Source organism: Corvus cornix, chromosome 3 (assembly GCF_000738735.6).
Source record: "Corvus cornix cornix isolate S_Up_H32 chromosome 3, ASM73873v5, whole genome shotgun sequence".
Lineage (NCBI taxonomy): Eukaryota > Metazoa > Chordata > Aves > Passeriformes > Corvidae > Corvus > Corvus cornix.
Window position 1 is genome coordinate 40,798,647 of NC_047056.1, and position 13,118 is coordinate 40,811,764.

General features: G+C 37.5%; 1 protein-coding gene across 3 annotated transcripts in view; it reads left to right on the forward strand.

Moving 5' to 3' along the window:
• Positions 1–9,392, forward strand: part of SMOC2 (SPARC related modular calcium binding 2) — a 140,796-nt gene extending 131,404 nt beyond the window's left edge. For 2 of the 3 annotated variants that reach the window (XM_039569489.1, XM_039569491.1), the window contains exons 10-13: positions 1,406–1,508; positions 2,416–2,690; positions 5,013–5,056; positions 7,794–9,392. In XM_039569489.1, coding sequence (XP_039425423.1) covers positions 1,406–1,508; positions 2,416–2,690; positions 5,013–5,056; positions 7,794–7,817 — 446 coding nt within the window. In that variant the 3' untranslated portion in view covers positions 7,818–9,392. The remainder of the gene's footprint in view (positions 1–1,405; positions 1,509–2,415; positions 2,691–5,012; positions 5,057–7,793) is intronic. The other variant, XM_039569490.1, reaches the window with a different exon arrangement.
• Positions 9,393–13,118: the final 3,726 nt, after the last annotated feature.

The window sequence follows — 13,118 nt, forward strand, 5'->3', positions numbered from 1 at the left end:
ATATGTGTACTTTAGTATAGTGAAACTTGCCTCAGTGAATTCCTGTTATACACCTTTTACAGTTACTGGAATAAAATGTCCCTGGTGCCAAAGGCAAGGAACTCATAACTACATGAATGTGTTAGACAATAATAATATGTAGTGGGTACTCCTGCTGTACATAACAGCTGAGCTATTCTTACTGCAACACAACTAAGGGCTAATATAACACAGGTTTATTTCCTTGGATCAACATGGGATGTATTAAAAAATAATTTGCTGGGCAAGATGAAGCTTTTCAGGCTCATGTAGTCCTACTGCCTGTTCCAGAAGTTGCTGAGAAGTGTAATAAAATACCAAATCCCTACTGACTGACTAATCTTCCTTTTCCACAACACTTTGAAGTATTTCCCTTTTTCACTTTAAAACAGAATGGTGGTAAGTGGCTTCCAGCATAGAACTGTCTGTGAAAGTCCTGCCATGGGCTCCAGCTTCAAGCTTGTAATCTCCATGTCACCGATCATGGATCATCCTGTACTTTAACTCAGCTATTTAGAGGGTTAGAGGAAGACCTGGTGTTTGGCTCAGGGCTCCAGGGAAGAGGAGAGGAAGCATGTGTATTGTACAAGCAAACCTCCATGTCTCAACATCCATGTGCTTGTCAGAGGAATTTATCTGCTCCAGCTGTGCTGCTTGAAGAGGGGATTTTTAAGTATATATTTATCTGACATATGACGTGTTTGAAACATGCTGTCAGTTTCTTTCAGAGAAGAACTTTGTAGAATAGGGAATGTAATTATGAGGATGATCTAGCATCACCATAGGATCTCACAGTATGAACCAAAGTACCAACTAACGGCAGCTGATTGGGCTAGGTGCCATGTAGTGCTAGTTAACCCCTGTCCAAGAGGAAAGGGAAAGAAACAAGGAGCTGACTATCATTTTACAGAGAGGAAAACAAATGCACTGAAAAAATGTGTGTTGAGAAAGCGAATGGAAAATAAAAGCATCAAAAGTGGAAATCTGAAATAAGCATTGTGTTGTCAGCTTCTAGTCCATGTTTCTGTCTTGTGTCATGTACAAACTTCTATTGCTTCAAAGCTGTTCTTTTCAAAATGTGACGTCCATGTTAAAGAAATGCTAAAGAAGGAAAAGTAATGACCAAAACTGAAATAAAGGGACTCAAGGTATGCAAAACAGATTCCCACTTGTTTCAGTTCAAAGGGTTATTCGTTTATTCCTGCCCTGTTACAGATATGTACCTGAATTTATATGCTTGGTTTTGAATTATGTTATGAACTTGTCCACAATTTCTGAAAATTTGTGTACAGGGAGTAATAGCTATCTCAAAGTCTGAACTATTGTTGAAATATAAATGTAAAACAGATAACAAGAAAAGAAAGAAAAAAAAAATCTGCTTTTCTAGGGTGTCCTGGGGCCAAGAAGAATGAGTTCCTGACGAGTGTTTTGGATGCGTTGTCCACAGATATGGTGCACGCGGTCTCTGATCCATCACTTTCTTCTAGCCGGTGGGTTTCAGACCATTTTCGTTTGTCTTTTAAAGGATTCCAACAGTGGTGAATGCATTGTTGGGGGCTTTGAGGAGCCTTCATGAAGGGTAAATTTCCAAGAACTTGTCTAGGAGAGTTTACTTTGAAGTGACTACTGTGGACTATGTTCACTAAACAGAGATACACTTGAGAGATGAATTCTCAGCAGCACAGCTCAGGGTTTATCTGTAGCTGCTGGTGCAAATGTGTGTCAGGCTTTGTTCTCCTCTCAGGCTTTTTTCTTGAATGTGTTCTACCTTCCTGATTCATATTCTTCCTAGTTGCTTGCAAAACAAACCAATGCTATCAACAGTCACAGCTAGTGTTAAAAATGTGTAAATGCTGTCAAACTTTGGGCATCTGCAGGTCAGGTGCCTACCATTTGAAGAGGAGATAGCATTTATTTTTATAGCTTATCCTGTAATTCAATACATTTGGGTGTTTTATGTCTGAGAGAATCCATCATGTGTTGTAATTGGAGCTTCACTTTGCTGATTGCTGATCAACTTCAGTTGGTTACTTTACACATTTAATGCTTCTGCTATCTATGAAAGAGTCTTTTTCTCTTTTACTTCTCTCTCCGCTTTTCTCTGTTTCAGGAAATTTAAGGGGAAAGCGCTGTTTGCCCTTAAAGTGCTGCTTGTCACTATGATGCTGACCTCAGTAGGGTTTCAGAGAGTAAACTAAAAGCAGATTCTAGCGTAAAATTTGGGACATAGTTGGCCAAAGTGAAAAAAAGAGGGATTCACTACCAGAAGCCAGTGTCCAAAAGCAGGGAGTTTTATGTAACAATGGTGATGGTCATCCTATGGTGATGTAACTATTCTGAAATAAAGGTATTAAATACCAGAATTAAGACTAAATTATCTTTTTTTTTTTGTTTCAGGGTTTCAGAGCCTGATCCAAATCATACTCTGGAAGAGAGGGTAGTCCATTGGTATTTCAAACAGCTAGATAAAAATTCCAGTGGTGATATTGGCAAGAAGGAAATCAAGCCATTTAAGAGATTCCTAAGAAAGAAATCAAAGCCCAAAAAATGTGTGAAGAAGTTTGTGGAATACTGTGATGTGAACAACGATAAGTCCTTGTCAGTTCAAGAATTAATGGGCTGCTTGGGAGTAACAAAAGAAGAAGGTAAAGCAGAAACAAAGAAACGCCATAGTAAGAACCTTTTCTCTCTGTCGTCTTCACTAAATTCTTCAAAGCTTATGAAGTCTGATACTTATATGTGCCAGAGTTATACAAAATAAAAGAATACACCTGTCTGCAGCTAATGCAGCTGTTGCTTAGGGCAGATGGCAAGAAAGTTGCTTGTGGATCACTTTGCTCCAACAGGATCAAAAACTTCTTGTTGATTCTGACCATTAAATGTATTATGGTAGGAAACCTAAGAGGATACAGTAATAGTCATCAAAAAGTCAGTTTAGTGTTCTTATAGAACTGTGTTCTGAGTGAGTGGAAGTATCATACCTGTGCTTTTTGGCATGGTTGAGCTTTCTAATGAATTCTCTTTTCTCAAATGTGGTTTAGAGATGCAGAGAGGAATGTGGTCATCTGCCAAACAGGTGAAATGGCTAATACACAGACACTTTACCTTGCTGACAAACTGGTAGGAAGGGGAACAACTGACTACAGAGTATAATAGTCCCTGCAGAGTTCAATCACATTATTCCTGAAAATGGGAAAAATTTAAAAAAAAAAAAAATTCTTAACAGTAGCAGTAGGTCCCCATACTTTAAGAAGTTGTAGAAGAATGAATATAGTTAAATTGTTATGTCTGGTACCTTGAAGTGAAGCGAGGACAAAGGTCTCATTGGTTGTATTCAGGTCTAGAAGGGGAATACTGCAGAAAGACAAAAGAGGTCTACATTTTACTAATAAGGTAAATTGTCTATGGCTCCCAGTAACACATCTCTCAAAACAAGTATTGATCAGATCCAAGATCTTTTTTCTGTGGCTTTTTTTGTGGATCTCGTAATTTATATCTTGCAATTTTCGCTTAGATGGTGGAGGTTAAAAAATGTATATGGAGGTGGATGACTATTATCATTATGTTGTAAAAGTGAAACACTTCTGTTCCGCTGTAGCAGGCACTCTTAGGACTTACTGTGGATGAAATTTGGGTCCAAAATCACTAGCAAGAGGTAAAGGAGAGCCATAGCAAGACTGCAAGCAAACCCCAATTTTTTCGACTTCATATTCCAGTGGAAAAAACCCCAAAGATTAGGATAAACTGCCTGTTTTGGAAATGAAAATTGTAAGAGGCATGAAATTATATGAAGATCACACACAGATTTGGCTAAAGTAAAAATTACATCCACCATAACTGAAGTTTTGTAACAGATCTTCTCCAAAAAAATCTATTCAATGACAACATTCAAGTTTGGAAGAAAAAAAAAAATCTCAGAAGTTTGGCATTGAAAAACTAATGTTGTCCTGTTGGAAAAAAGCTCTTAACCAAATCATTGGGTTGCTTTACTAGAAGTACATCATTTTAAGGACAAGACAATAAAAATTACTTTTGTTGGAATGCCATTATTCTATTTTGTTTCTCTTGCTTGATAATTAAAATTTCCTCTCTGATACTTCTTTCACTTGCACAAATGAAAGCAATTGCCACTTGACTGCAGTTAGAGTTACATTTCTAGGAAAATATAACTCTTGTCACCTGAGGTGTGACAGCTGAGCTAAGGAGGAGGCTTCTGTATCATTTTGTGTCAGTTCCAGGCGTCTTGTGTGAGAAAATTTGAAGCAATACAAAAGCCAGAGAGTTGCAAAGCATGCTTTCTGAGGGGTGTATGAGATGCTGCAGTGTTGTTCAAGGTCCAGTTTTGTCCCCCTTTGTTCCAGTACAGCTTGTTTGACTCACAGACTGACATGGAAAACCAAGAGAGCGAGGTCCTCCCTAGACTCACAAGTTTGCTTGGGAAGATTAATGGACTAGCAAATTCATTTAGCTTTTTGGGGGGTTTATTTTCCCCAATTTTGATCACTGTCTTTGAGACTAAGAAATTTTTTAAAAAGAGTGATAATCTTGTCATTTTACAGATTAAATGTGAACAATATCTTTGGCTTGTAGAACTGTTTCTGTGCAATATCTTTAATCAAAAGTGAATGCTTTCCAGGCAATCTGCTTGTCCATGCTTCTTTACTGCCCAGGATAATAGACTATATTTACTGCTAAAGAGTTAATAGATTTAAAATGCTCAACCTTGACTAGATGCGATCTCTTGAGCAAATGGAACATGTTAATTGACAAGAGATGTTGTTTAACTTTCATATAACTCCTTGAAATAAGCAACACGTATATTGAAGAAAGAAAAAAAGTGGATGTGGCAATGAAAGAGCTGAAATATTTTATCTCATTTATTGAAAGCTGTGCTCTTACCTGATCTATAAAAATATCTTTTCAAGAATGAGGGCTTCAGTTCTTGAGGATAACTTGCAAACCATATTTATAGTGTTTTCTTTCCCCTCCTTTAGCGGTCCCTGGAACCAACACTGAGAGCACTTCATCCAGCAGGCAGGTGAGTACTGAGGAGAGCAAGGTCTCCATTTCTGCCGCTCCCAGGTGAATTTCTTGGGGTTTTAGCAGTTACCATTGCAGCTTCAAACTGCATTAATCTGCTATTCTGCAGAGCTACCAGAAAAATATACATCACAATTAACAAATTTTGACATAAGTTCTATCTATGGAAAGCTAAATCAGTCATGTGCAGAGTAAATGTGCATAATTTGCAAAGCGAATTAGGCTTGTGTGTGGAAGTTCCTAGGAAAGTGTAAATTGACATATAGGACACATCGGATAATTTGAGGAGTGTAATTGAGCCCTTGTGAGTCTTCTGCATTCCTGAATGGCACCATTCCCATACACTTTTAAATGTGCATCGCTTCACCTTCCTTTAACTTTTGCTTTAGCTGAATTCTGTCAATTTTTCTTCGTGTCACACTACAGACAGAAACTTACATTCATTGAAATGAACATAGCCACACATTTCTCATGCCCTATGAAAATCTATACATTTCGCAAACCCCACTGAATTATTATATGCTGGCTTTAAACAGCTTTTAAAATCTTAGTGGAATGAAAAGAGCTGTCACTTTCAAATGCCTTTGCTGGCTGAGCAAAATGATGCTGAAGAACTAGGATTTGCATCAGTCTGCTAATCTACGTTTAAACTAAAATTGCAGAATAATTGGAGCAAATATAATGTCAAGTACCCTGACAACATAATCTGTGATATTTTTTAAATCAATTTTCTGCAAAGACTTGATCCTGGTTTTCAAAGTAGCGCCGGTGTATGTCATCTATGGAGGCTTGGCTACCCAAGCCATTCAGAGCTGCAAAAGGCATAAAAGCGGAGTTTTTAAATGAAGGAAATGTTCACTTTGAAAAGGAGGGATTCAAGTGAAAGGCCAGGAAAATAGGTTATAAAAAGTGGTTGTCAATTTATGTGTGTCTATTTTTATAACCATGTATTCTAAAGAAAATTTTTCTGGGCAGTACTGACATACCTTCCTAGAACTTTTGCATGGTCTTGAAGGAGGGCTTTTTTGAGTCCAGTAATTAGAATGGTCTAGTAAAAGGGTGATCTTCATACTATTCTTACCCCACTGTTGTGTTAGTTAGAGGACTTAAATTATTAATGCCCACAAAAGCATCAGTAAATGATGAACTAGTTTAGAAATTATTCATGTAAGCATATTATAAGAACAGCTCAGTTAATGCTGCACCAATGAAAATAGGAATTTGGCTAAAAATACCCCAAAACCCCAGTTGTGGTAAATGTCTTCCCATCTGTCATAAAGCTAGATTAATTTGTTAGAAACTGAACTCCAGGTGAACCTTCCCACAAGCCAAGAGAAATCTTCCTCTCAAAGTTGCTCGTCAATTTGCTTCTTTTTTTATCTCTGCTTTGTTTGATGTTAGGTTTGCACTTCCTAAGGCAAGCTCAACAGTGGTTGTGGTTTCTACTAGAGACCTCCTACATACCTCTGATGGAATATAAAATATTCTCACAGCTACAATAATGTGATAAGTTTGTTTGTTTAAACAAGTGTTTGTGGTCTTTATTTTTCAGGTTTCCCCCACAAATCACATACGCTTTAAACAAGACAGCCTGAAAACAATTATCCCGTCAGAACCCCAAAGCATTCAGAGGGGTTGTTTTAATTGTATAATGACAATTACTGGCACACGTGCATTACACTTGAAGCATGACAAGCCCTCTCCCCTTTCTTATAATCTGATACTAACTTGCAGAATTGGTAATAAAAGTGTCCTTAGAACATCTATGCTTTTCAATTTTGTCTAATAATTTTGCTGACTCGGCATCAACTATTTTAAGAGGTGTTACTCACAAATGATAGCCTTGAATTAAAGCTGGCTAAGAAAACCATCTGTTGGCAGTTTCATATTTGAACAATATATGGCTGCAAATGCAGAAGGTGGTTTTCATCACAGAAGTTCTCACTTGGAAGGAAGCTACTGGAGGGAGTAGAAGCTGCTCAAAGGAAACTACCCATCTAAGAAGGCCTGATCAGATTTGCACCACTCAGGACACACAAACTCGAAAGCTCGCTCTCTAGTAATTTGTTGTAGCAGTTTAGTTATGTACATGCTTATGTGTGCTCAGGCACATGTTTTTTCACATATGTGCAAATCTGTGTGTGTGTGCACTCACATGAGCTTACTGAAAGAAAGCAGATAGAGAAACATGCACTAATAAGCTGACTGAGGTTGTGGTTGCTGTCAAAGAGGTCAAATAGGGGGTGGGTCTGACAGGACCAGGTAGTGACCAGGTGTATGTCCCTTGCTCAGCTCCTCCCTGTCCAAAAAACACACGCATACACGCCCACACACTGTCAGTGAGACCTAGGGGGTTTTTTGCAGCCTAGCAGAAATTTTATAAGAAAGCCATAGATTGTTTGTGAGACTTTGGCCAGCAGCCCATTCCTTATACATCACATGCCATAGGAGATGTATTGAACCAGGAACTTGCCCAGGCAGTTGCTAAAACTGTGTGTTTGACAGGTAGAGATTTAAAGGGGCCATAGTAAGTAGTGAAGATATTGCTCCTACCCTTGCTTATGAATGCCATGAAGGACTGCAGGGCAGGAATTTTTTTATTCCCTATATATATTTGTGCAGAACTCTCCTTCTGGTAGTGGCATGTGGGCACTGCTGAAAAATAGAGATAGGTGTTTATACTGGACTAATTGAAAACATCATTAATAATGCAAATTTTCCCAACTTCCTTTCAGCAAGTTTCGAAGAAGCAAGGGTGAACACCTTACTGATCCAAGGCAGATCTCTTTGACATGTGGGAGATTTCCTCACCAAAAGGCAATAAAAACAACTGTAGTATTTGCACTTTGTACTTAAAAATGTAAATTCACTTTGTAGAAATAAAATATTTAAGCAGACTTTTTTTTTTAATCTGTGAAAAAGTAATGGCTGGTTTTGAAAAATTATCACATACAATGTATGTGTATTCTTTTGTTGTCTGAAATATGTAAAACATGTTGGAGATGTAAAAGTTTGCATTTAAACCATTTTTTAACAAATAACTTTTTGGCAAACAGTAGCATAGAAACCTGATTCTATGTATTTTGGTATCAGTAGTATGCCTTCTTTTTCTTAATACTGTCATTTAAGTAGAGTTATGCTGAAAAATCTACTGTATTCTCAATTTTGTCCAAGCAGTGTTGAATGTTTCAGGTTTGCAGGACTGAAAGAATTGTGTAAATTGCTGTTTACTTGGGTTTGCAGTTTTTTACTGAACAGATTCTTCATTGGTGGCAATATTTTATTTCATTTTGTTTTTATTGTAATTAGTAGGCTTTCCAAAGATCATGCAATGAGAATACAACCACTAATGGATTCAAAAAACAGTTATTCTACTCGGGATGCTTATAGAAGAATGTATCCTTTTATCAATTTTTGAAGTGCCTTTTTTTATAAGTTTTGGTAGGATTTTTCTCCTGTTTGATTTCACTTGGGTTATGAACACAGCAAACCAAAAAGGAGTCAGGTGCACTGTGATGTCACTCCAGTCTGGTTCAGCCTGGGCCTAAAAGCATGTTTCTATGGTCAGTGCAAAGCAGGAGCAGAGTTTATATGGGTCAGAATTGTAAATCTTACTATAGTGACAGGGAAGGATAAGCCTTTTTCCCCTACACCTGGCTACCCCTATCGACTCTTTGGTTTGCCTGGGGGCCCACTAGAGGAGGAGCTATCACGTCGCCCCTGCCTGAAGCTTTTTCTTTGTTGTCTGAAGAAAGTTCTCAAAAGTTTTCATACTTTCTCCATTATTTTTTTCCCCCAATGTTTTTTTTTTATATGTGTGTCTGAGGGGGATAAGAACTTCCGTATGTGAATTTAGGGCAGGGGACCCAAATGAAATAAAGGTCTGCTCTTGAACAACTGTGAGCTACAAGTAGCTGGGTTGATCAATGCCATGGTAGAGGAACTACTGGCATCTAGGAGCTGACATGAGAAGGCAGGAATGTAGCAGCAAGCAGTGATTTCACTATGGTTTGTTTAAATAATGTGTGGGATCTGACATGTGACTAGCTACTCATAGTAGCACCCTGGCTTGAGCTTGTACCTGGCAAAGCTTTTTTGTGAATCAAAAGGTTTCATTTCAATTCCAACATATTCTGAAGTGATAGGAAACACTGTATGCAATGGAATTGTACCCCAGAAGTTGTGTACTCTAAGCTCTGGCAACAGGAGAAACCAAGATGCAACCGTGTGTTATCTTGTATTTTTGTTTTAAAAAGTATTTGTTATTCTTTTATAATGTTAAACTTTGAAATTAATCTCCTTTATAGATTAAAGATTAGTATGTTATCAAACTATGCTGGTGATTTTTCTTTTGCAACACAGAGAGATGTTTGGAAATAGATACACACAGTGGTGACTTCACTGCTTTGAGTTTACAAGAAACCTCAAGACCTCACATTGTGTCCATCTTCTTCACTTGCCTTTATTGAATTCTTTTTTAAGGTCATTCATGTCTTAGTCATACCACTGCTTCCTCAAAATTCTCTGTATTCAACTTGGGCTCTTGCTTTTTCTCAGCAAAGTGCAATGTGGCACATCTCACACGGAGATGATAACTTTTCTCCTCAATGTGTGTGTGAGCTGCTGGGCAGCTTTCAGCCTGGCTGGAAACAATGAGGAGAGAGAAGCAAACCCTCAGCATTCACAATGGCTTGTTTGGTGGTCACAGTATAGTTAATAGCAGCATTTTGTGAGAAGCATATAATTCCATCACTATGGCCTTTGGAGACAATATAAAAATAGGCTACCAAATACTTTGCCATGTCCATGGTTTGAAAATGCACCCCATTTAAACTGAGAGGTTGTTTGGGGAGGCAGATTTGGACTAGCAACATGATTATATAATGAGTAGCCTTAAACACTGATCAAAATGCAATTAAATGCAAAAGGCACTTTTAGGTATCCAAAGACTTCTACAACATAGTCATTTAATAACTCCACAATGACTGAAACATGAGGTGTTTCCTCTTTGTATACATTCCTGTGTCATCACTTTTATGATTTATTTCAATTACCAGCGATTACACCACTTGAATATACATAGTACTGACTTTTCGTACTTCCAGTAGAATCCAGTAGAATCCAGATCCCTAATGGAATCATGCTTGCAAGCTTGTTAAATTCTCCTTGGGTTCCTGTATCTCCCATGTGTCCACAGGATATTTAAACTCAGATAATGTTCTAGTTGTAACCAGGAACAGCCTTGATACCAAAAAGGAATCCATGTGGATAGGCCCTTAGCCTCACACTACAGTACCAGTGTTTATTATTTACACAGTAATTAATTAGTTGTAGTTCTTATCCTATTCTATGTGTAACAATTTAATTTCAATTTTAATTCTGTTACTGAAAACACAATTTATATTCTGCTTCTCATTGACCAATATTTGTTCTAGTTCCAGCTATTGCTGAACAAATTTGTTTAGAGCTCTTACAAGGTTGTAAATAGAAGACTATAAAGTTTGAAAAATGTGTATGTATTCAGTGACTTGTCCAGCTTGTTGCAATGTCCATTAGTCAACAGGCCACATAGTAAGAAATATTTTGTCAACACTTTGGAAAACTTTCTCATTTTGTTCCCATCCCTAAGTATAGGCCAATTTCATAGTTCACGTTTTAGCAAAACTACTTAATTCTCAGTCTTCTCCCAGTCTAACAAAATACCTAGCTTTCGGGTGCTCTTTTTGTAGAATTGGGAGCTAGATGAGTGCTCTGAATGACAATTTTTTTTGCTAGTGTAATTTCAGATACTGAAAGACTGAAACAGAGAAACTTTAACAACACTCACTGCATATAAGTAAAGGAATGCACTGTACTTTTTATTTAGCCCAGATTTCTGCCCTTCGTAAGTACCATAAGCCAATGGAGAAAGCAGGCATTCCTAGAAAGCTGGGAGGAGAATAAAAATACAGATTGATTCATTAAAGATATTTGTTTCCAAGATTTGATAGATGTAATTAATATTTTCTTTTTACAATAGTAATAAAAGATGGATTAATGGAGGTTAAGAAATATTTGCTGACGCAGATAATGTAGTTGTCCCTTTTAAATATTTACACTGATCTATTATATAGCTACGTTATAGCAACTAATGTTTCTAAGTAAGAGTCTTTAGTGCCAAAAGTGAAAGGTTTATTACTTTTATTTCCTTTAGGATGGCAGACTTATGTAATTTTGGAGTAATTACTTTGACATTAAATAGGAACCAACTGAGTTTATTAATGTCTGAAACATTACAATGATTGTAGTAAATTATTGATACAAACTGTACTCTTTGTCCAATTTAATTGTTCCAGTTCAAGTTTTATAAGTGAAAACATGCCCTTTGTTTAAAAAGCATCAATAATACATGTTTTTTTTTCTTTAAACAAAAGCTCATGTGGAAAGCATTGAGAACAACACATTTCCCTAGAACATCCAATGAGGGGGATAACAGGGAGAGAGGTCTATTTTTATCTAGTTTAAGGATAGAAATATATGCAGTGTTTTGCTTCTACTACATCCACCTTCCCTTTTTCATCACACACTTTGTCCTCTGATTCCTGTCACCGATGGTACACAAAGCTTTTTTGGAAGGGAAGATAATGAATTGAGAGTCCGTTCTGTGCGTGTGAACAGTCTTTTCCATAAAACAGAGTCATCTGAGTCTTCCTTTCCCAAGATACTCTCTTTTCTCAACTTCAATTCAATGCATAGGATTTCTTGCTTCATTTCAAATACAGAATCCTGCTTTGCACAGGTATGGGATCCATTCTTGGCTGGATGGGTGCTTTAGGAAGAAAATCACTCATAAAAGATCAGCACAGTCTATGGATTGTAGGTGGACAGCTGCAATTTTTTGTTAAGCCACTAATAGCAGTTAATAAAGATTTATAAAGCCCACTCAGTATGTGAAGTGCATCCATGAAGTAGCCTATATTTATTCTAAGTAGTCAGTCAGGAAAAAAAAAGAAAAACAGGAAAAAAATGGTGAATGAAGCTTCTGGTGAGAAACATTGTTTCACTAAACCATGACTGACTAATTTCATGTGATTGAGGTTTTCTATGAAACTTCACTTTTAAAAGTATTTTGGAACTTCTTTATCTAACAAGCATGAAGTGTTAACATGGAAAACCAACATTTGGACACCTATTTTGTCACAAAATTGGATATTGCGAAAGGTCGTAGAATTCTTGCTCTTCCACCAACTTTAAAAAACCCCCATATTTATTTGAAAGAAGTCAGGTTTCAAAACAGTAATTTTTCATGCTTCATCTGAGTTTTTGAGTGCCTTGTTCTCCCTGTGTGAGGCAAATTAAAACAGAACTGGGGCTTGATGAACTGATGGATTCATCACTGAATGCACATGAAATGTGAAGAAAACTGCAGTATGGGTAAGAGTATTTATACTAGTTTGTCTCTATGCAGAACAGTTGAAGCAGTGTGAATTATATGCAGAAATATAAGGGGCACTGTTCCAGTTTGCAAAACAAGCCTGCCATGGGACTGATTGCAAACATACTCAAAACCTAAAATATTCTAGCATGTCTCTACTTTTACCAGTCATTTCACTCAAAGGCTGATGTGAACCAAAATCCACTTTGACTGCTACCCAAGGAGCACCTCTAGCTCTGTTGGTCTGTAGCTTCCTCATCTTCCTGAATCCACAGCTTGGGTACATTCTTCTGAGACTCCCCAGCCTTCGATACCAGTGGGACCAAGACCCAGAACAAAGAATGCGAGAAAAAACGTGGTGACAGATAGTGCAAATTACAGGATATTACTCCATAGCTCAGATTTTTTACCCTGATGGGCTGTGATCAACTGAAATCTCCTGCCCTGTGTCATCAATGACAAACCCTAACTTCCTGCCTCTTAGTCCATCAAATTCATGCTCAGAGTGAGAGAACATCATGCTTCAACTGAGTGGGAGTGAGTGTGAATCTCAGCTAATGGGCATTTGAGAAATACTGACTCAATAGATGCATGTGCTCAATTAACTCCCACCAGTTAATTCTTCTTTCTGCTGAGCACCATGTGA